The sequence below is a fragment of the Vicia villosa genome, linkage group LG5, assembly GCF_029867415.1.
Source record: "Vicia villosa cultivar HV-30 ecotype Madison, WI linkage group LG5, Vvil1.0, whole genome shotgun sequence".
NCBI lineage: Eukaryota > Viridiplantae > Streptophyta > Magnoliopsida > Fabales > Fabaceae > Vicia > Vicia villosa.
In genome coordinates, this window is record NC_081184.1 from 141,473,480 (window position 1) to 141,493,891 (window position 20,412).

The following is a 20,412-nucleotide window of genomic DNA, read 5'->3' on the forward strand; positions in this document are numbered from 1 at the left end:
ATGTGGAGAAAAAGGAAACTAAGTAGCAATATTCTAAATGACTATATTAGTATACAAAATGCACGCAAAAGATATGTGTACTTTGTTGGCCGGAAATTGAATGAAGGTTACATTCAGTCTTGTGTTTATAAATTGCACGTTGTCTAGCAACTAAAAAAAAGCAGAGAACTTGAAACCATGAATTTTGCTTTCTATAAGGAGTTTCCTGCTTTCAATTTCCATGGACGGAAATGGCTATGGTCCTATACATATATTATAAAAGTGTTCTTTAATTGAAGTGTTTTCTCCATGGAAAGCAACCTCTATGCTTTTCAGCTGAGTCCAAAACTATTTATACACATCACTTTCATATTACTTTATATTATGATAATGAATATAAATTTATTCGTTTCGTTAAGATAACTCAGTTGATAGTTAGTTTATACACGACATCTGACTGCAGAGCGCAGATACAAATCCGATAATATATTGATACGATAACTTTTCTTTAAGTTGAAAAAAATACAGTAGTAAGTTGATACTTTATGGTAATATAACGTGCATGTATAATCTAGCAACCGTACGAATTGATTCCCAATTCAAAAAGACTATACATCAAATCTTACAGCCTAATACATTCAGATGCTGAGTCATATATAAATCTTTTAGAAGTAGTAGTTGAATAATTTATCTCCAATGGTTTATATTTTATACTATCATTAGAGGATCTTACCAACATCGACACATTAGATGGTGCAAAATTCAAGCTTGGCAATTTGCAGTACAGAATATCTTAATAAACACGTTTTGTGGACTAAAGTAGAGATCAAAATCTAACTCACTGTGCCATTCTCGACTTCCCAAATCCGGTTAATAATGTAGCTGGTTACTATATTTGATCTGAAATATAAGTTGAAAGTCTGTATTAAATATTTTTTTTTATATAGCCTCCGGTAAAGTGATCAAGTAGAAGGGAAAAGAAAAGTACATGATAGTTTTAAATAAAGAATGGGTTGAATTTAAATGTTAGTTGTTAATTCTTATATTATTTAATAGGGATGGTAAAATAGATTCAGTCTGTCACACATGTCTGTCTGTTTTATATGTATATTTTTTTGAGTGGGTTAGATTTTATACTCACACCCTATAATATGTCCTCCCCACCTTATGTTTGTGCATATTTTTGTGAAAGTTGGGATTGCCAATTTTTGTTGTTGCAATTTTTACCTTTTAAGGATGCAAGGTCTGAATGTTTGACCCACTCTCATATTTTTACGGGACAGATCAAAAGTTTAGATCAATACCATCAACTATTTTTATCATGTCTTATTTTTGTTGTTTGCCATTCTTATTATTTATGAATAAATAAAATGATAAATTTATAAGATAGATAATTTATATATTTAATTTTTAAGATGTCTCCTTTTATAATCCTAGAGTATTTGATTAGTTGGTGTTTCAGTTTTTTCAAATTTTCTAATGTGGCCTTAATTTGGTGACAGATTATATGGCCGCAAAACAATTATAATATTCATATTCTGTTATGAAACTAATCAAAATAATAAAAGAGTGAAAGTAGAAGAATAAAGTGTATTGTATTACTTATGAGACATATATCATGAATGGAGAATCAATATGAAATCCTTTCATTAATGAACATTCATAATCATTTTATTTATAACATTCTCCTTTGATGTCCATCAAGAATATGTCTCATTAAAATCTTATTAAAAAAATCGCGTGGAAAAAATCCTAATGAAGAAAAAAGAGTATAATATTCTTGGTTAGGGAATTGCCTTGTTACTAATCAAGATAGATTATTTCAAATAAGAAAGGAAATTATTTCTTCAATGGTGAAGACCAATCTTCCGTACTAGTTGATTAAAAGTTCTATTTGAGAGTGACTTTGATAAAGGGTTTAGAAGATTATCACATGAACAAATTTTTTGGATGCTTATAACACCACTTTTCTAAAGATCATGAGTGAAAATGAATTTTAGAGAAATATATTTTGTTCGATCTCTTTTAATGTAACTATATTTCAATTGAGCGATGCATGCAGTATTATCTTCATATATAGTTGTTGTATTTATTTTTCCAGAAGCCAAACCACGAGTCTTTTGTGAGTGTTAAATTTGGGATATCTACCAAATACATTCTCTGCCAAATAAGGGATATCTACCTCATGTAGTGCTAAAAATTTCTCCATGATTAGCTGAAATTGTTGTTATGGTTTGTTTCACGAGTCTCCATGAATTGTTGTATCAAGATAAGTAAACAAATAATGAGAATTTGACAAGTAACTGATTTCCGCATAATAAATCAATACTTGAATTACATTGAGATATGGTACCTCTTCTCGATGTCTTAAAGGACCTTTTGCACATCCAATGATCTAGCATCATTGGAGTAGACGACATATGAGATTTGTCTGTATATAAATGTTCTAACACTTATGCTATATAACATATGAGATATGTCCATATAGAAACGTTTTAACACTTTTTCTATATAACTTTTTTGATGTAAAAAAACTTCATTGTCTAAATGTTCACCTTATAACGACTTTGTCTTTCTCAAGTCCTTTATCTCAAACAATTTCTTTAAGCAATTTATAGATTTTGGAAACTCTATAGGAGGTCCAATAAGATTTTTGTCATCCATGTGGATATCTATTATAGCAAATTATTTTTCATATATTTTTATTAAAATACAAGGGCAGAGGGAGTTAATTGGATATCCCTCTCTTAAAAAAATATTCAATGAGATAATTATACCACACACGTCCACATGATTTTAGTCCATAGAAAGACTTGTTCAATTTGATGGAGTAGCTTTCTTAAGATTTCAAAAATATGTGTCTCTAGTATAGTAAACCCTTCAGAAATTTTCATATAAATGTCCATATCAAGTGAACAATGCAAATATTATAAGCTCTTACAACATCCGTCCTGTTCAAATTAAACCATTCATGTGCTATCAGGCTAATTAATTATTGAAAATTACTTGCATCCCCTACAAGTGACTATGTTTCATCAAAATCAATATTAGGTCTTTGAAAATCATTGAGTAAGAAATCACGATTTGTATCTTACAATTTGACCATTCTTATTCAACTTTTTCACAAAAACTCATTTATATCCAAAAGCGAGTCCCTTGTAAAATGCATTTAATTTTTCTTCAATTGAATTTGTTCATTTTGTCCTTAATAATTGATCTTTAGAGGATTCTTTCCTCATTCCGAAAAGCGCATAAACACTTATCAAAAAAGGAAACAAATCAGGCGCGAGATTATGCTACTTTGTAGCTGGTTTCTAAGATGATATTCCATAATGTGCAGGACATCTTGTTCGACATCTTTGTCTCTTGTTTTGAGCACATAGAGATCAAATGTCTTAACATTATGTCATGGCATCTTGCATTATATGTTGTCTATAAAAATGTGTCAATCACTTGTAATAACCGAGTCGAATCAACTTCAAAATGCGGGGTCCACTTTTAAAAGCATAAAACAGATTTTAAGACATTCACTGCACAAGGAAAATGTGGATATCCATAAAACTTTTATATCTACAAGAATTAATGAAATGAAATTAGAGTAACAGCGTGTAGAGATATGGTCCCCTAACATGTAAAGTAAAAGTAGCATAAGCGTGTACATGTATATATAGCAGACTCATAGAGAGCTAATCCTATCAACTTCTTACTACTCACTCCCCACTTGAAGAACTTTGTGTCATAACTAAAAAAACAAATTAGCAAAGATGAGAAGAGACAATCCTTATATGATTGTGATAATCATACAAGCCATATATGCAGCAATGTTTCTTCTGTCAAAAGCTGCATTCGACCACGGCATGAACAACTTCATCTTTGTCTTCTACAGACAGTCTGCAGCAACAATTTTCCTAACACCTTTTGCTCTCTTCTTTGAATGGTATGATCATAATTACATAATTAATCAGCTTCAATTATTTCATTCGTTTAATCAACGTTGAACTCGATACAGGAAAACTGCACCGCCTTTACCATTCAAAACCTTTTGCCAGATCTTCTTCCTTTCTTTCATTGGGTATGTATGAACTAGATTAGTGATTCATGAAACAATTATAGTGCTTATATGTGTTTGTGATTAATCATAATCTAATGAAATTTGTTGATCAGGATAACTTTGAGCTTAAACATATATGGTATTGCTTTGATAAATACTTCTGCAACTTTGGCTGCTGCTACTACTAACTGTCTTCCAGTTATTACCTTCTTCTTGGCACTCCTATTCAGGTATCTATTCATATGCATTATACACCTTATTCAAAAGTTATAGTAAGATTGAACTCAAGTGATTAATGAGCTCAAGTGAACGGCGAATTATTTAAGAGAATCCGGATTTAAATCCAGACTCAAACCATATTTGGTCGGATTTCATCTACCTCTCGCCGGTTTCTACTTAAACAGTAACCTATCTAAGAAACAAAAAAGTGAATAGTATTTAGATAGAGATTAATAATAGAAGTGGTATATAGTAGTTTTAAGGATAGTGATTAACTTTTGTTCACATGTTTTCTTTCTGTCATATCACTTTTTTTCTAGTTTTCTTCTATTCATCTGCATCTTCTTTTTCTACGATTACGATTTACCATATCGTATATAGATATTTTCTCTTGTTATTTTTGCATCACTTTCCATTATACGTTTATCTTTTCAACTTTTGGATTACTTTTACTTTGATTCGACCTGTGTTAAGGTTTTGCAGCCGCGGAATATACTTTGAATGATTGTCCAATAATATGTGCCTGTCTAGCTAGCTTGTTTTGTTTTCATATGGGGAAAAATGTCACTTTCCATTATATAAATGTACCACTATTTAAAGCATAGATTTTTCGCATTTCAGAATCGAAGTTTTGAGAGTAAAAACAGCTGCTGGGGCAGCTAAGTTGGCTGGTGTTGTGGCATGTTTGGGTGGAGCAGCAACTCTTGCTTTTTATAAAGGACCTCATTTAGAACTTTTAAGTCATTTTCACTTTTTGGGGAATTACCATAAAACCCAACTACATCAGGGCCATCTTCTATCTGGCTCATCATGGATCAAGGGTTGTTTCCTCATGCTTCTTTCTAATACCTTTTGGGGAATGTGGCTTGTTCTACAAGTAATTCATTTTTATCAATTAATTGCCACCAACTTAAATTCAAATATATATACTCTTAAATTATTTACTAACTTTTGCTGATATTTAACCAGACGTTTATCGTAAAAGGATATCCTTCAAAGCTGCTACTCACGACTCTTCAGTGTTTTTTAAGTTCAATCCAGTCTTTGGTCGTAGCGTTGGCCATAGAACGAGACATTGAACAATGGAAATTGGGTTGGAATGTCAGACTCGTCGCTGTGTTATATTGTGTAATACTCTCAATCTTAATTAAATTTGTTAGTAATCTATGAAGTAATTAATGCCTGATAACAATAAATTATTGTGATGATAGGGAATTATGGTGACTGGTGTGACATATTACTTACAAACATGGGTTATAGAGAAGAGAGGACCAGTGTTTCTAGCCATGTCAACACCGCTAGCTTTGATCATGACTATGTTCTCCTCAGCAATTCTCTTGGGAGAGATAATAAGTTTGGGAAGGTATTTTCATTAACTAGTCAATATAAAGTACTATTTTCAAGCTTAATTTCTGTCTCTATTTTAAGTTGATTAATTGATTATGTGATTGTTTTTGGTGTAAATTTGTGCAGCCTTTTAGGTAGCTGTGCTTTGGTTTTAGGACTGTACTGTGTGTTGTGGGGAAAGAGCAGAGAGCAAATGCCGAAAGCTTCCTTGGACATGGAGCAAGCTTCGAGTTTGAATGAACCAAATAAGTGACTTATACGGTGGATAGACCGATTATTGAGTCAATATCAATCATATCAATACCTCATCTGTAAATGCTTACGACGGTCGTGTTGAAGTTTATACAATTTTTATACACCTGTCGACTAAAACATAATCGATAGTAGATTTCAATACAGATATATCTATCACCAAGGAACATCTTGGCCCAAAATATAAAGTCAATTGTATCTTTTGCTATAATATTGTTTTCTTTAGGCGTCAAAACTTAATATGAGCATGCTTTAATCATGTTACAGTACAAAATCATAAAGTATAATTAAATCATCAATTGCATACACAAATCTCACTTCAAACAATCAAATGGTTTTTTGAGCTTGATGCATGTAATGTAAGAATTAAGAAACATTCTTAAACATGTAGTTTTTAGTTTCCAAGAATTCTCACATGCAAACCACATCAAAATTACAATTTACATTGGTGATTTAGACCTATCAATACTGATAAGCAATAGCAGGAAACCAAAAATACAAGTAACTCCACAAGAACAAAAAATAGTCTTCAAATAATTATAAATAGATAGAAAGAAAGAAAAATAAGAATAACACAAATATAGTTGAGAAATGTCACAACATGGCAAGGCCGACTTCATGTTGAGTCCGACAATAGACCGTTGAATTAAGAGGGAGAAACTTTATCACTGCCAACATCAGAAGCCTTTGGCTTATGCTCCCCCACAGCATCAACATAGATTTTCTCTCCTATGCCAGATGTCGTTTCCACTTCTTTGTTCTCCACGGATTCTGCATTTGGTAAAACCTCTTCAATTAGTTTCTTCTTAGGCGGAGAAACTACCACATCTTTGATTGGTTCATTCAACTCATTGCTTTGTGTTTTCTCTGAAACCTTCTCAACTTCTGGTGTTTCTGTCTTTATCACAGTTACCTCAGCTGGAATAGCATTTTGATTTTGTTTCACCGCTGTTACTTCCACCACTGGTTCATTGATTTTAGTTTCTTGTGAAGTTTTCTTAGCTTCTTCTGGTATTTCTCTCTTCACAATCACATCAGCTGCTGAGTCAGTGATTTGGTTTTGCAATGTAGGCTTTTCCTCAATAGCAACAACCGCAGATGCTTGTTTTGTAACTGGCTCATTGATTTTGGTTTCCTGAGATAGTTTCTCCTCAGTCTTTGGAGATTCATGTTTCACAATTGGTTCGCTGATTTTAGCATCCACCAGAGGTTCTTGTTTTGTAGCTACCACATAGCTTTTGGTTTCCTGTGATAGTTTCTCCTCTTTCTTTGGAGATTCTTGTTTCACTGTTGGCTCGATGATTTTAGCATCCACCAGAAGTTCTTGTTTTGTAGCTGCCTCATTGCTTTTGGTTTCCTGTGATAGTTTTTCCACTGTTTTTGGAGATTCTAGTTTCACTGTTCGCTCGCTGATTTTAGCATGCTCCAATGGTTTCTTGTCTGCCAATGTTTCTTTTTTCACAGTTTCCTCAGTTTTGGTTTTTTCATTTTCTGTGGAAACCTTTGCATCTTCATTCTAAGATATCAGAATACAAGTCAAGACATGTTTGGATTAATTAATTTAACTTTATCTACTAGTATAAACGCTTGTCGCGCTGATCAGGATAGAGAAACAAAAGATAAGAGTAAAAATGAACCATTAAACCAACAAGCCGTCTTAGCTCAGCTGGTAGAGCGCGTGGCTTTTAACCACGTGGTCGTGGGTTCGATTCCCACAGACGGCGAGTTATGGCAATTGTTTTTGCAACCAAGCAACTATAGATAAAATTTCTTTTTTTTTTAAAATTTGAAATAAAGATGTTACCTCAGCTGCAATGATTATAGTTTCTTCTGAAGTTTGCTTAGCTGCTTCTGGTATTTCTGTCTTCACAATCTCTTTAGCTGGATGACTGCTTTGATTCTGTAGTGAAAATACTTCCTCAACATCGTCAACAACCACTGCAGGTTCTTGTTTTTCAGCTGGCTCATTGATCTTGCTCTCCTGATATAGTTTTTCCTCTTTCTTTGGAGATTCATGTTTCACCGTTGGCTCGTTGCTTTTAGTATCCTCCAAAGGTTTCTTCTCCTCTTTCTTTGGAGATTCGTGTTTCACTGTTGGCTCGTTGCTTTTAGCATCCTCCAAAGGTTTCTTGTCCTCTAATGTTTCATGTTTCACCGTTTCCTCAGCTTTGGTTTTTTCATTTTCAGTGGAAACCTTATCGTCTTCATTCTACGACAACATAGAACATCAGAAAAGAAGTTAAAAAACTATGCATATCAAATTAACTTTTTATCTCTATTAAAAATGATCGTTTTCAAAAGTAAACAACCGATGACGAATATGAGAAATCATACTAATCGAAGGATGAAGAGATTGATTATCAGTAAAATCAAAAGTTATAGTAGAATAAAATAATATTCTTGAAACATGCATTGTTCCTTTTAACCTTTTTTGACTGCAAATTGTTGTTGTTATTTTAGTAGGAGTTGAATCATTAATTCTTTATTACTTTAACCTTTATGCTATCCTTTCAAACTACCAAATCATGCAACTTATCACTCCAACCATCTTTAGCTAAAATCCACCAGTTAGCAGCTCCAAACATAACATGTACTAATGTACTATGAGACCCACCATTTACTACGCATGTATTTGTCTAGGATCCAATTCCATCACAGTCAACTCAAATTCATAGCATTTCAAACTTTTTCAACAACTAAATATTGAGGGGGAAAATGAATATTAAAGTAAGTTCAAATTAGTATATGTTGTTTTTGGAGTAAAATGATTTTAAAAATATTTTTATCGCCAAAAATGTTACTGAGTTGAGTCCCGAATTAGATCGATTGCACGGGCCCTCCATGATTCAGCATCTGCTCCTTCCAAGCTCATTCAAGTAGTCCGTTTCTCAGCTTTCGTGCTATATGAGCCATCGGTTTTTTGTCCACTGTGGTTTTCAATTCTATAAAAAGAAGGCTAAATCATTTCACAAATTCGCACCAAAACTCAATGCATTTCCGATTCCCTCTCTTTTGCCTAACGCGTTTCTGAATCACTTTTCCGCTTTCTTATTTTGTCCCTTCAGAAAAATTTGTCCCATTGAGATCATTTATCTGTTAACAAATTTCAGTGGTTACAATACCATATTTGTTCAGATGTTTCTGCCATATTTGGTGGTATAATTTTAGAACAGGTTCACAGCGTGTTACTGACACATGTTGGAACAGGGCCGTCTTTGAGAGTGTGGAACATGGGCTATAGGACAGGACTTCAAATTTGCCATTGTTAAAATGTGGCTAAATAAGATCTCATAATAAATTTGTCACGGCTAAGCCATAGCTTAATACAACCCATAGTTGTTTGTCAAGTTTGAACCGTAACTAACCTACTCAGGACTTCAAAAAACTTAAGACAGACCTGCGTTGGTGTAAGAAAAATGTGTGATGGAGATCTACAGCGAACTCTTTTCTATATAGGAATTCTAGATTGGTTGTAGCAATGAATCATCCCTATTACAATCATATCCAAACGTGCACCAGAAACACTATTCTAACCTTTTATTCACACTTTGCCATCATTCATGTTTGAAACCGTGGGACACACTAGTTAATTATAACAAGAGCATGACAGCAATGATAGCAGTTAAACAAAACCAAAGAGATTGAATCCAAACAAATAGGGTCCTCCAAAAAGGGGTTTCACCTTTGCTTGCTACGCATTTAGTGCATGATTTAATGTTTGTAAGAATCTTCGAAAACTAATTAGGAGAACCTTGCCAAAACAATTAAAGTTCCAACCATAGGCAACTATGTCTAATTATTATGTTTGGTTACTTTTGTTTATAGAATTATAAAACTAAGTGGTGTCCACTCCATGGTTTTAAATTGAAGTCCTCATCTACAACTGCGGCCTCAACTTTGCTGCAACCGCATCGAAATGCAATTAATCATGCCTCCCATGATTTTTTCCGTGTTTTTCAAGTATTTTCTTCAAAACTAAAAAAATTCATCAAAACTAAAAAATTTCAGAACCTCAAAACTCATTTTTTTTTATTCCGATGAAACGAATTTTTTTAAAAATTAAGTGTTTTTAAAAGATTTATTTCAAACACCTCCTAATCAAAATTCACTGCAAGTATCTCAACAATTACTTGACAGAAATCACAACACGCAACCACGAATTAAAATTATGTGTCAGTGACACCTCTAAAAAAAGACGAGGATATCGGCATCAAACACCTATGCACATATGCAGGGACTTGCAATTACATTAATTTATTCATTTTTTAAAATTATTATTAGTATCAGTATTGTGTCCGGATGTCCGTGCTTCATAGTTTAAAACCATGGTGCACGCATAAAGAAAAAACAGAAACCAGAGAGAAATAACTGCAATGAAGAAACAAAATATCGAGAATATGGAAATTGAGTGCGTACCTCTTTGTTGAACAACAAGCTAAGAGAACGTCGCGTGTTTCCTTGATCGTCATCAATAACTTGGTCAACATTTTTAAGATTGATACCATGATGTTCCTCTTCCTGTTCCTGTCTGGTTCCAATAATGTCTTCCTTGACCTGTTGATGTTCAGGTTTCGGTTCAGGCTGTTCGCCGTCTTTTGCAACCTTCGGTTTAGTCGCACAACCACCCATTGATACGGTTTTTTGTTGTCCTTTGTTTAAGGCGAAAAGAGAGAAATGAACGTGCGTTGAAATCAATGAGAGAGCATGCCAATGCCAAACCACAGTTTCCTTATGTTTTTCTCACACCAACATAACATAATAATAATGTACATAAATCAAATCAAATCCTTATATTAAGGAAAACTTGCAAATTTAAACTATTCTTTTATTAACAAATATACTTTCTTCCTTTCTTCTAAATTAAAATAGAAATTAATATTTTTTACTTTTTATTTATGGTAAAAATAAATATATTAATATGTAATAAAGATATTTTAGTAAAATTAATATTATGCATTCATATAATTTTTTTAATTTGTATAAAATAGTCAATTAAATCATATTATTTTAAAATTGAGATTAGTATTTTTTTTTACTTTATATTCATGGAAAAAAATATATACTAATATGTAATAAAGATATTTTTGTAAAGAAATAACAATATGTATTTATATGATTTTTAGTTTGTATAAAATAGTTAATTAAATCACAGGAAAATCACGGGATGTCAGATCTGACCTTCGAACCGGACTAAACCGGTCTTGATAAATCAAGAAAAAAATCATTTATTTTAGAATGGAGATTAATATTTTTTTTACTTTATGTTTATGGTAAAAATAAATATACTAATTTGTAATAAAGATATTTTAGTAAAAATAATAGTATGTATTTATATAATTTTTTAATTTGTATAAAATAGTCAATTAAATTGTTTATTTTAAAGTAGAGATAATATAATTAAGTAAGAATAAATTATGATAAGGAGAGGAGTGGGATGAATGAAAGGGGATGATAGGTGGAAGCAAAAAGTTGTAGCTGAAATCATGGAATATCGAGGAATATTTGTGCCTTGTATGCAGCAGCTTTTTAGGTATAAAATAAGTTTTTAGGCATAAAATAATTATTATAATTGGAGTAGATATAATATAATTATTATTGTCAATATTATAATTGAATTGAATGTATAAATTAATTAGTGCAAGTTGTTTACAACTGTCATTTCTTGATATTTATATAGTTTAGGAATGCTAACGAAATTTAATGTTCAATATGATGTTATACAAAACATTTTAAAGATAATATTAATATAGGTATTATGGTTTTGTGCGATTTTTTTTTGGTATAATTACTTTTTATTTATTGTTTGAGATTAATTATTATGTATTGTTAGTGTAAAATTCTTTATTAAAATCATTCATAATATTATTTTATAAATGATTATAATAAAAGTTAAATTTTAATAAGTATTTAACAGTCACGATTTACTGACAGTGTAAAACTGTTTTATACTGTCAGTACATACTAATTAAATTCTTATTATTTATGCATATCAGGTAGCCAATAAATTTATTATTTTAAATATTAATGTTTTCTTTTCTTTATATTTAAAATAATTTATAATTTTATTTCTTTTAATTTTCTTTCTATAACAAATAATAAAAAACTGATGTTCACAAATATGTTAATTTATATTAAACCTTAAAAATGACATGCAAAAAATAAAAAATAAAAAATTTATGTAAATGCAATAAATAAAAAGTAACTAAACAAAATAGGTGTTATTTGCGCAATGTATTGAACTAAACCCACACATCTTAAATATCATCTTAAATATTAAAGAGTGAATATTATTGCAGTTATTAATTACTAAGTTGTACTTATAAAATTGATTTTATACTAATTTTTGTTAACTGAAGTTGTACTTATAAAATTGATTTTATACTAATTTTTGTTAACTGAAGTATTCTAATTAAGAGCATATAATAATTACTTAGAAAGTTTTAATTTTAATTTTTATCTTTTTATATATATAAACACTTTAGAGAATGGAAAGTAAGTGTACCATATTTATATATTCTTCCCATAGAATAAAATTGGGCATTCTAGCTGTATTTGGTGGGGGCTTTGGTAGATATCATAGGTGTTGACACTAAATAGACAATAACATAGTAGCCATAAGTTGGTGTCACGTTCTTAGTATATCATGTATATCACGATTGCAAACATACACACATTTTATCTTAATTTTAATACTTATATAATGTAGACATGTTATAACTTCTAACACTGTAACAAACTATATATAATACAATCAAAGATAACATCTACTAAAACAACGTTAAATAGAACTCAAAAAAACTGTTGAAAATTTTATTTGCAGTAATGTGTATTTTTAAAATAGACATCGAAATTAAAAGACATTGTAACTGTTATCAAAATTTTAACCTGAAAGTACGATGTATTTGTATGATTTCTATTAGCAACATACTAAAAATAGTAGTAGTAATACATTATTAGTTCACAGCTGGACAACCCTGTAATAAGGTGGTGTACTACCTTTTATACTTTTTGTACCTTCAAACGTTCATCATTGCGTTAAGTGAGGAAAGATTGATAAATTATAATAGATGTTACGAAATTAATGAGAAGTAATACTAGTAGTACATTGGGAGAAGGTTTTTTCTTTACCCACCTCCCTAAGGGAGTCACCCCAGCGAAAATCTCATTTTACCCCTGCTTCGGAAATGAATTTCCGAAATATTTTTTTTCTAAATTTTTTCAGACTTCGGAAGTGCATTTCCGAAAAAATCCCAAAAATTGAGATTTTGATTAATTCGGAGATGCATCTCCGAAAAAACAAAAAAAATCTAAAAATTCCAAAAATTAATTTTAGGATATGAATTAATTTATATATTATAAATTTGATATAATTTATGAGTAATAAATAATAATAATTATATATTTTGATATAATTTATTAGTTATGAATAATAATTATTATATATTTCTATTCTGATTCATATTTTAAAATTTAAAATAATTTTAATTAAAATAATTTCACTTACAAAATGAGTTATAATTTTTTATTTATATATTTATATATTTATAATAATCATTATGTATTTATCAAAAAAATTAAAAAAATGAGTGTTTTAATTTATATATTTATATAATAATTATAATAATTATTATATATTTATAAAAATTATTATATATTTATATAATAATTATTATATATTAATTATAAATATATTTATATATTTATTTAATAATTATAAAAATTAAAAAAATGAGTGTTTTAATTTATAATAATTATTATATATTTATATATTTATATATTAATTATTATATATTTATATATTATATATTTATATATTTCACTTACAAAATTAATAATTATTATATATTTATATATTTCTATTCTGATTCATAATTAAAAATGAGATAATTTTTTATTTAGTTTAAAAAAATTAAAAAAAGATTTTGTCTTAATTTTATTTAATGAATAAATTTTATATTTAATTCTATATAATTCAAAATTTACTTATGGAATTAAAATGTTTTTGATTTATATAAGTTAGTAAAATAATTTTTAACTTTCAAATAGTTTAGGATGTTTTAATTCACCTTGATTTTATTGATTCACCTTCATTTTATTGATTCACCTTGATTTTATACCTATTAATTGTATTTAGGGGTGGGAATAGGCCAGGCCGGCCAACAGGGGCCTATAGCCTAGCCTACTTAAGGCCAGGCCAGGCCAGACTTATTTAATAAAAAGGCCAGGCATGGGCTTTTTTAAAAGCCTATTTAATAAAATATGCCAGGCCTAGGCTATTAAAAAAGCTTATAAAGCCTTGTAGGTCGGCCTATATATATATATATATATATATATATATATATATATATATATATATATATATATATATATATATATATATATATATATATATTAAAATTAGTTTAAATAGGTTGGCCTATATATGCATATATATTAGAAAAGTGTTAAATAGATTGGTTTATATATGCATATATGTATTAGAAAAAATGCTAAACAAATCGGTCTAAATGTTCATATATATGCGACCTATAAGACTTCTTAAGCAATATGAATTAATTGAAAACATTAATAAGAAATAGGCTTTTAAATAGGCTTTCAGGTCAGGCCAGGCTTTTAAAAAGGCCAGGCTAGGCTGAAAAAACGAGCCTATAGTAGGCTATAGGCCAGGCTCAGGCCTTGTAAGTTTATCGTAGGTCAGGCCCAGGCCTTATAAAGCCTAGCCTAGCCTAGCCTATTCCCACCCCTAATTGTATTGATTCACCTTGATTTTAATTTTTTTAATAATTATTAATTATTTCGGAAGTGTATATCCGAAACATTCCAAGACCAATTTGGTCTTGGAATATTTCGGAAGTTCATTTCCGAATTCCTCCAAGGGGGTGCGTTCGGAGATGAACTTCCGAAAACACCACATTTTCTGAAAAGTAACTTTATTTCGGAGATGCATCTCCGAAATCAATATTTTATATTAAAAAAAACACGTTTTCGGAGATACATTTCCGAAAACACCTTTTTTAACAAAAAAAAGTACCTTTTCGGAAATGAACTTCCGAAACAAGGGGTAGTGTGGTAAATTCACCAGGGGTGGGCAAGAAGGTTAGGAGGTGGGTGAAGAAATTTTCTTGGGAGAATATAGATGAAGGAGAAAAAGAGAGAAAGAAAAAGTTATTATATTATTATATAGTACATTTTAAAATAATACTATTGTCTAAAAAAATTAAGCAAGCTGAAGTTTGATTAAACAAAATTGGATAAAATACAAATTTTAAGATTGAGACATCATATTTGATCTAATTTGATTCGATCTAATTAGTCTAAACAAAAGTGTAATCAATTCAAATGGACAATACAACAAAAATAGACTCAACTATAATTAATTTTAACAAACAAATATTCATCAGAAGCAAAATCCAACAAACGCACATACAGACACGTAGGGATGTTTGCGGGCTAGTTTAGTTTGATTTTAAAAGAATTTGAAGTTTAAATCGATCAAAAATATATGGATTGGTTTGGATTGGATTTGCACATTTTTGCCGTAAAGTCCAAACCAAATAAAATCGAGAAACAACGGATTGATTTGCGTTGGATTGATCGGATACACTAAAAATAAATGTGCACAAATAATTTTAAAATATATCTATTTTACATCAATCAAATTTCAATAATAATACATAATCCCTATTTTTTTTTTCGTTTCTCCATATAGATTGTGAATGTCACAAATGAAATTTTATTTTTTCTTCTTGAAGTTGAATATTTTATACTAGTTTTCATGATATTTATGATGTAAATTATACAAATTAGTTATGGTTGGTTCGGGTAGACGGGTACGTGGGTAAAGTTTTGGAAATCCGATGCCCGAACCAATTATTATCGGGTTTTGTTGATTTGGTTTGATTTTTGCCCGAACCAAACATTATGGTTTGGTTTGAATTCCGATTTGGTTAGGATTTGTCCGAACCAATGAACACCCCTACAGACACAAAATCAAGTTGTAAAAAAAGATGAAGAGTGATAGTCTCAGTTTCAATCAGAGTTCAAAATCTGGAAAATAAATCGACTGGCGACACAAAATTCAACCCATGTACCATCAACTTCATGCCACTACAACAAGCATATAAAATCTATCAAGTGCAACAATCTGGAATTAAACATTAAGAATAATAGATAAGACAATAACCATTTTGCTTGGCATCTCTCCAATCACAACATCATCAACATATATATAGCTAACAAAAGATTATCATTATCTCATGAATAGAGTCTTGCTATATACTCCACAAACATAACTATTCATAGTAAGAAATTATGTGAGTCTCTCATACCAAGTCCTAGAAGCTTGTTTGAGACCATAAAGAACCTTTCTGAGTTTGAGACATGGTTAGGAAGACATGGATCAACAAAGCCCCTGAGTTGCTCAACATAGACTTCCTCATTCAAGTACTCATTAAGAAATACAATTTTCACATTCATTTGATATAGTTCAAACGAAGGAGACAAGACAATCCAAGTAATAATATGATAGCTTCAAGACGAGCAATGTGAGTAAAGGTTTCATCAAAATTAATCCATTTGATTTGAGTGTAGCTCTAGATCAAAAAATGAGCCTTATTTCTAGTAAAATATTCATTATTGTAGTGATATATTTGTAAAGGCCCACAATAGGGCGATACGGGGTCAAGCCTCATCAAGCGCCCACCCCAAAATATATCGCCCAGACGTAACCCTCACTCAGTAGATGGCTCGCCCAGGTGAGAAACGTGGGGGCTGACGTGTACATTGTCTATAACCGCATATGCAAGAAGTCTTGGTCATGATTTCCTAAGAAGTAGGCGGTCAATAGCTTTCCTAGTCAAGGTGGAGCCGTTATTACTTCTCGGATGTCCCTAAATCCAAGACCATATGCCTATATAAATACCTCAATCTTATGGTTAAGGGGGGATATATTTTGAATTCACCATGAAATACTCCCGAAATACATAGTTTCTCACCCTCTTGAGTTTGCTCTCTTCTCACAGAAAACACTTCATGCAGGGTCTCTCACCACCGTGAGCATTGTAACACCCCAAATCTACCCCGAAATAGGAAGGAAAAATAAGAATGCAAAAATCTTATAACCAATTCATATATCATGATTTGAGGCGTCACATTTAATAGACTAATAACACTTTCACATATCATGCTCATCAACATAGATACATAACACATATAAAGGAGGGCAATATCCAATGCATTAATCATCAATACCAAAAAGTAATCACATCGCAGTGGAAATCGAATATCAACGACAATCTAAGTCATAACATCATGGCCAACATGGCGCAATATATTCAACAAGTCTCAGCATAACATAATGATGAAAGAAAACAAAAAGTAAACAACAAGAAGCAAGACATAAGCAAGTAATCCGACATCCCCCTGAGTGCTACGTATCAGAGCATCGACACACCAACTCGAGCTATAAGGTACACGACTACTCCGTATTATCACCTGCTCGTTACCACCAGAGGGTAATATTCAAACAGAAGAGGTGAGATATCATTCATTATAAAGAAACGTATGATAATATTCAAAGCTTAGTAAAGATCATACATATATCACCACTTCTCATCACATAACATGTTATACAGTTCAATTCGCTAAACATCTAGCAATACGGTAAGACTATCAAGTAACAAGTATAACATCATATTTCATTCACAAGTATAATGTGAATACATCAAACAAGCATCTCATCGCTACGTCTCAACAACATCTCGTCACCACATCATACAAACACATATTGAGCATAACATCACATGCCCTTTAAATGCGACTCGACTTATGTAAATGCATGTGGTATCAATTTGGAGTAAAACTCCCACTGTCTCAATTTTGCCATTGGGCACACCGTCGCTACTTGCCAATAAGGCCACCGTCGCTTTTGCCAAAAGGCCACTGTCGCTTATGCAAATGGATGGGACGCAATGAATGCAACATCCACACCAACACAACACGGACAATATGTCACAATATCACTCAAAAATCACCATCGAACATCATCAATATAATGTCTAACTTCAACAACAACAACAAAATCACCATCATTCATAATAATACATCACGTCATCGTCACATCATTAGGTTGCATCATCATACAACAACAATTCATCTCACAATAACAATTACATCATACAACAATCCAATTCAATAAAAAGATTCACAAGAGTTTCTGAAGATATTCAAACATATACAATGGAAAGACATCAATTAGAGCTTCACGAAGGTTCAAACGGCATACAAAAAGGAGTTACAGATCAAAAGATACATTATTTCAAAGTTTGGACAAGTTTTGTGAAATAGGATCCACTTAGCGGCCCATAAGCGCGCTTATGCTTCTAAAATTCCATAACTGCGCTTCAAGCGGCGTGTGGCAGAAGCTTTTTACGAAACAGGCTCCGCTTAGCGAGCCTTTTTATTTTTTCAGATAGAACAACATCCGCTTAGCGGACTCAGGTCCGCTTAGCGGGAGCGCGATTTTGCAGAAAAACGATAACAGTAACAGACCTGCATAATCACTCTTTCTCCAGCCAAAACTCATTCTAAACAGCAATTAAACATGTACAAACACGAAATTTACCATCATATATCATCAAACATCAATGAAAACACATTTCTAGTCACAAATTCATGCATTTTGTTCATAAATCCTAACATTTCTACACCAAGGTAATCTATGGTTCAATCATACAATCCAACCTACCCTAAACATCATCATACATACCTTTAGCATGAAAGAATCTCACCCTTACCTTAGATTTTGGATTGAATCAAACTCTATCTTCAACCTTGAGATTCTCCTTTTCTCTTCTCTCTTCTCTTCTTTCACCAAAATCCCCAAATGAGCTTCTAAATTCTATTTTCTCTAAAACCCTAGTTTTGTGAAACTCTTAATAACTTTCTAATTGCTAATGGGCTCTAATTAACACTCCCCACTTACTAATGTCCACTTAGGCCCAATAACTCGTCTAACTCACTAGTTCATGTTGTTTACTATAAAAACTCAATGAATAACACAAAGAGCATAGGGGTGCCATGCATCTATACTTTTTTGCAAGTATAATGGTGTCTACCGTGAGATTCGTTAAAACTGACCTGGGTCACACCTTTCATTATCACCACCACTTTGACACTTGCCAAAATCTCTACTCAAAGCCCTAATCTCCCCTAATCATGGTTGCTATGAGGGAAAAATCCCTCACACAGTAGAATACTTGAGGTGGCAGCGATCCCAGCGCCATAGTAGAGATACCGCCACCATGGACAAACTGCACCATTAAAATCAAACTCAGGAGTACAATGTCCATAACATCTAACAACGTCAGCAGGAGGTTACCCCTACAGATGCACTACTACAAAAAGCACCTAATGTAACATGTTATTACCTCAGATATTATGCCAACCGAAGTAATAACTTTTTATTAAGGCGCCTGCAATTTTATTTCTTTTATTAAAATACATTTTATTACGGTCCATAATAACAACCATAGTGATATGTTAAGTGTTATTGGCTTCGAATCCCAACACCATCACTTTTCCCTTTTTTGTCACAAAATGGGGGTGACACTTATAATCTTAATATTTATATTAAAATTAAAATACCTCTCACTACGGTTTGGAGTAGCAACCGTTGTGAAATGTACTTACATTTGATTACGGTCGTTTTATTAAACCGAGGTGAAAAATATAACTTATAGTTAAGCAAAATTTCGCTCTTTCAAGACAGTCAGTCGTATACCTCTTAACAAAATCCTAACACTCTCTCACGCCTTACTCCATGAACGGTTGCATACCAAGGAAAGGTGTTACACAAAACATATTTCTTTCACTTCCTCTTCACATTTAAGGTACATAGACGTTTCCACTTTTCACTTCCTCTTCACGTTTTTGTTGATAAAAGTTGTATGTTGTTTAAGTTATGCTGTTATTGATAAAAGTTCTATGCTGTTTAGGGTATGTTGTTGACCTATGTTATATGTTGTTTATGATATGTTGTTGTTGATAAAATTTCTATGTTGTTGATGATTTTGGTGCCCCAATCTTATGGTGCTCGAGAAAGCAACATGTGGTAGCATTGTAATCGTGTGAGGATGAATATATATATAGCAGGATCCTACGGTATGTGTCAAGAAATTTGGATAAGATATGTGCTGGAAGAGATGGAGGTTGAAGTGAAGAAACCTCTGGTGCTACAGATCAACGACAAGGCAGCCATTAATCTTGCAAGGATTCCAGTTCTGCATAGAAGGAGTGAGCACATTTAGGCTAGGTTTCATTTTCTAAGGGAGAATGTAAAACAAGGTGAACTTGATGTGATGCATTTCTCGAGTGAAACACAATTGGCCTACATTTTCATCAAAAGATTGAAGATCGACATATTCCTAACTTTGAGAAAGAAATAAGGAATAGTTCAGATCGACTATGATTAGCGTGTGTTAGACAACTGGGATAATAGGGGGTATGTTGTGATATAATTCAAATTGTGTAGCTCAAGCCCAAGTTAGTTAGAGTTTAGGGTTTGT

At 31.7% G+C, this 20,412-nt stretch overlaps 2 protein-coding genes and 1 non-coding gene across 3 annotated transcripts; 2 read left to right on the forward strand and 1 right to left on the reverse strand.

The window, feature by feature from the left end:
* The first annotated feature begins 3,662 nt into the window (after positions 1–3,662).
* Positions 3,663–6,059, forward strand: LOC131602822 (WAT1-related protein At5g64700). Its single transcript, XM_058875020.1, has 7 exons — positions 3,663–3,916; positions 3,989–4,051; positions 4,144–4,260; positions 4,871–5,126; positions 5,219–5,377; positions 5,461–5,612; positions 5,723–6,059. Exons 1-7 carry the CDS (start codon positions 3,744–3,746, stop codon positions 5,847–5,849), a joined length of 1,047 nt encoding a protein of 348 aa, XP_058731003.1. The 5' UTR covers positions 3,663–3,743; the 3' UTR covers positions 5,850–6,059.
* A 345-nt stretch (positions 6,060–6,404) lies between these two features.
* Positions 6,405–10,583, reverse strand: LOC131602821 (uncharacterized). Its single transcript, XM_058875019.1, has 3 exons — positions 10,265–10,583; positions 7,653–8,057; positions 6,405–7,364 (listed from the first exon to the last, which is right to left on the reverse strand). The coding sequence occupies exons 1-3, from the start codon at positions 10,475–10,477 to the stop codon at positions 6,495–6,497; spliced, it is 1,488 nt and encodes a 495-aa protein (XP_058731002.1). The 5' UTR covers positions 10,478–10,583; the 3' UTR covers positions 6,405–6,494.
* On the forward strand, positions 7,500–7,572 carry TRNAK-UUU (transfer RNA lysine (anticodon UUU)). Its single transcript has one exon. It is a non-coding gene; the product is annotated as a tRNA-Lys (tRNA).
* Positions 10,584–20,412: the final 9,829 nt, after the last annotated feature.

Excerpts from the sequence above, each read along its gene's own strand:
- LOC131602822 (XM_058875020.1), top strand. The coding sequence starts at position 3,744 with ATGAGAAGAGACAATCCTTATATGATTGTGATAATCATACAAGCCATA. Across the intron at positions 3,917-3,988 it reads TTTGCTCTCTTCTTTGAATG|GAAAACTGCACCGCCTTTAC; the intron begins GTATGATCATAA and ends AACTCGATACAG. Across the intron at positions 5,613-5,722 it reads GAGATAATAAGTTTGGGAAG|CCTTTTAGGTAGCTGTGCTT; the intron begins GTATTTTCATTA and ends AAATTTGTGCAG.
- LOC131602821 (XM_058875019.1), bottom strand. The coding sequence starts at position 10,477 with ATGGGTGGTTGTGCGACTAAACCGAAGGTTGCAAAAGACGGCGAACAG. Across the intron at positions 8,058-10,264 it reads GCTTGTTGTTCAACAAAGAG|AATGAAGACGATAAGGTTTC; the intron begins GTACGCACTCAA and ends ATGTTGTCGTAG. Across the intron at positions 7,365-7,652 it reads CTATAATCATTGCAGCTGAG|AATGAAGATGCAAAGGTTTC; the intron begins GTAACATCTTTA and ends CTGATATCTTAG.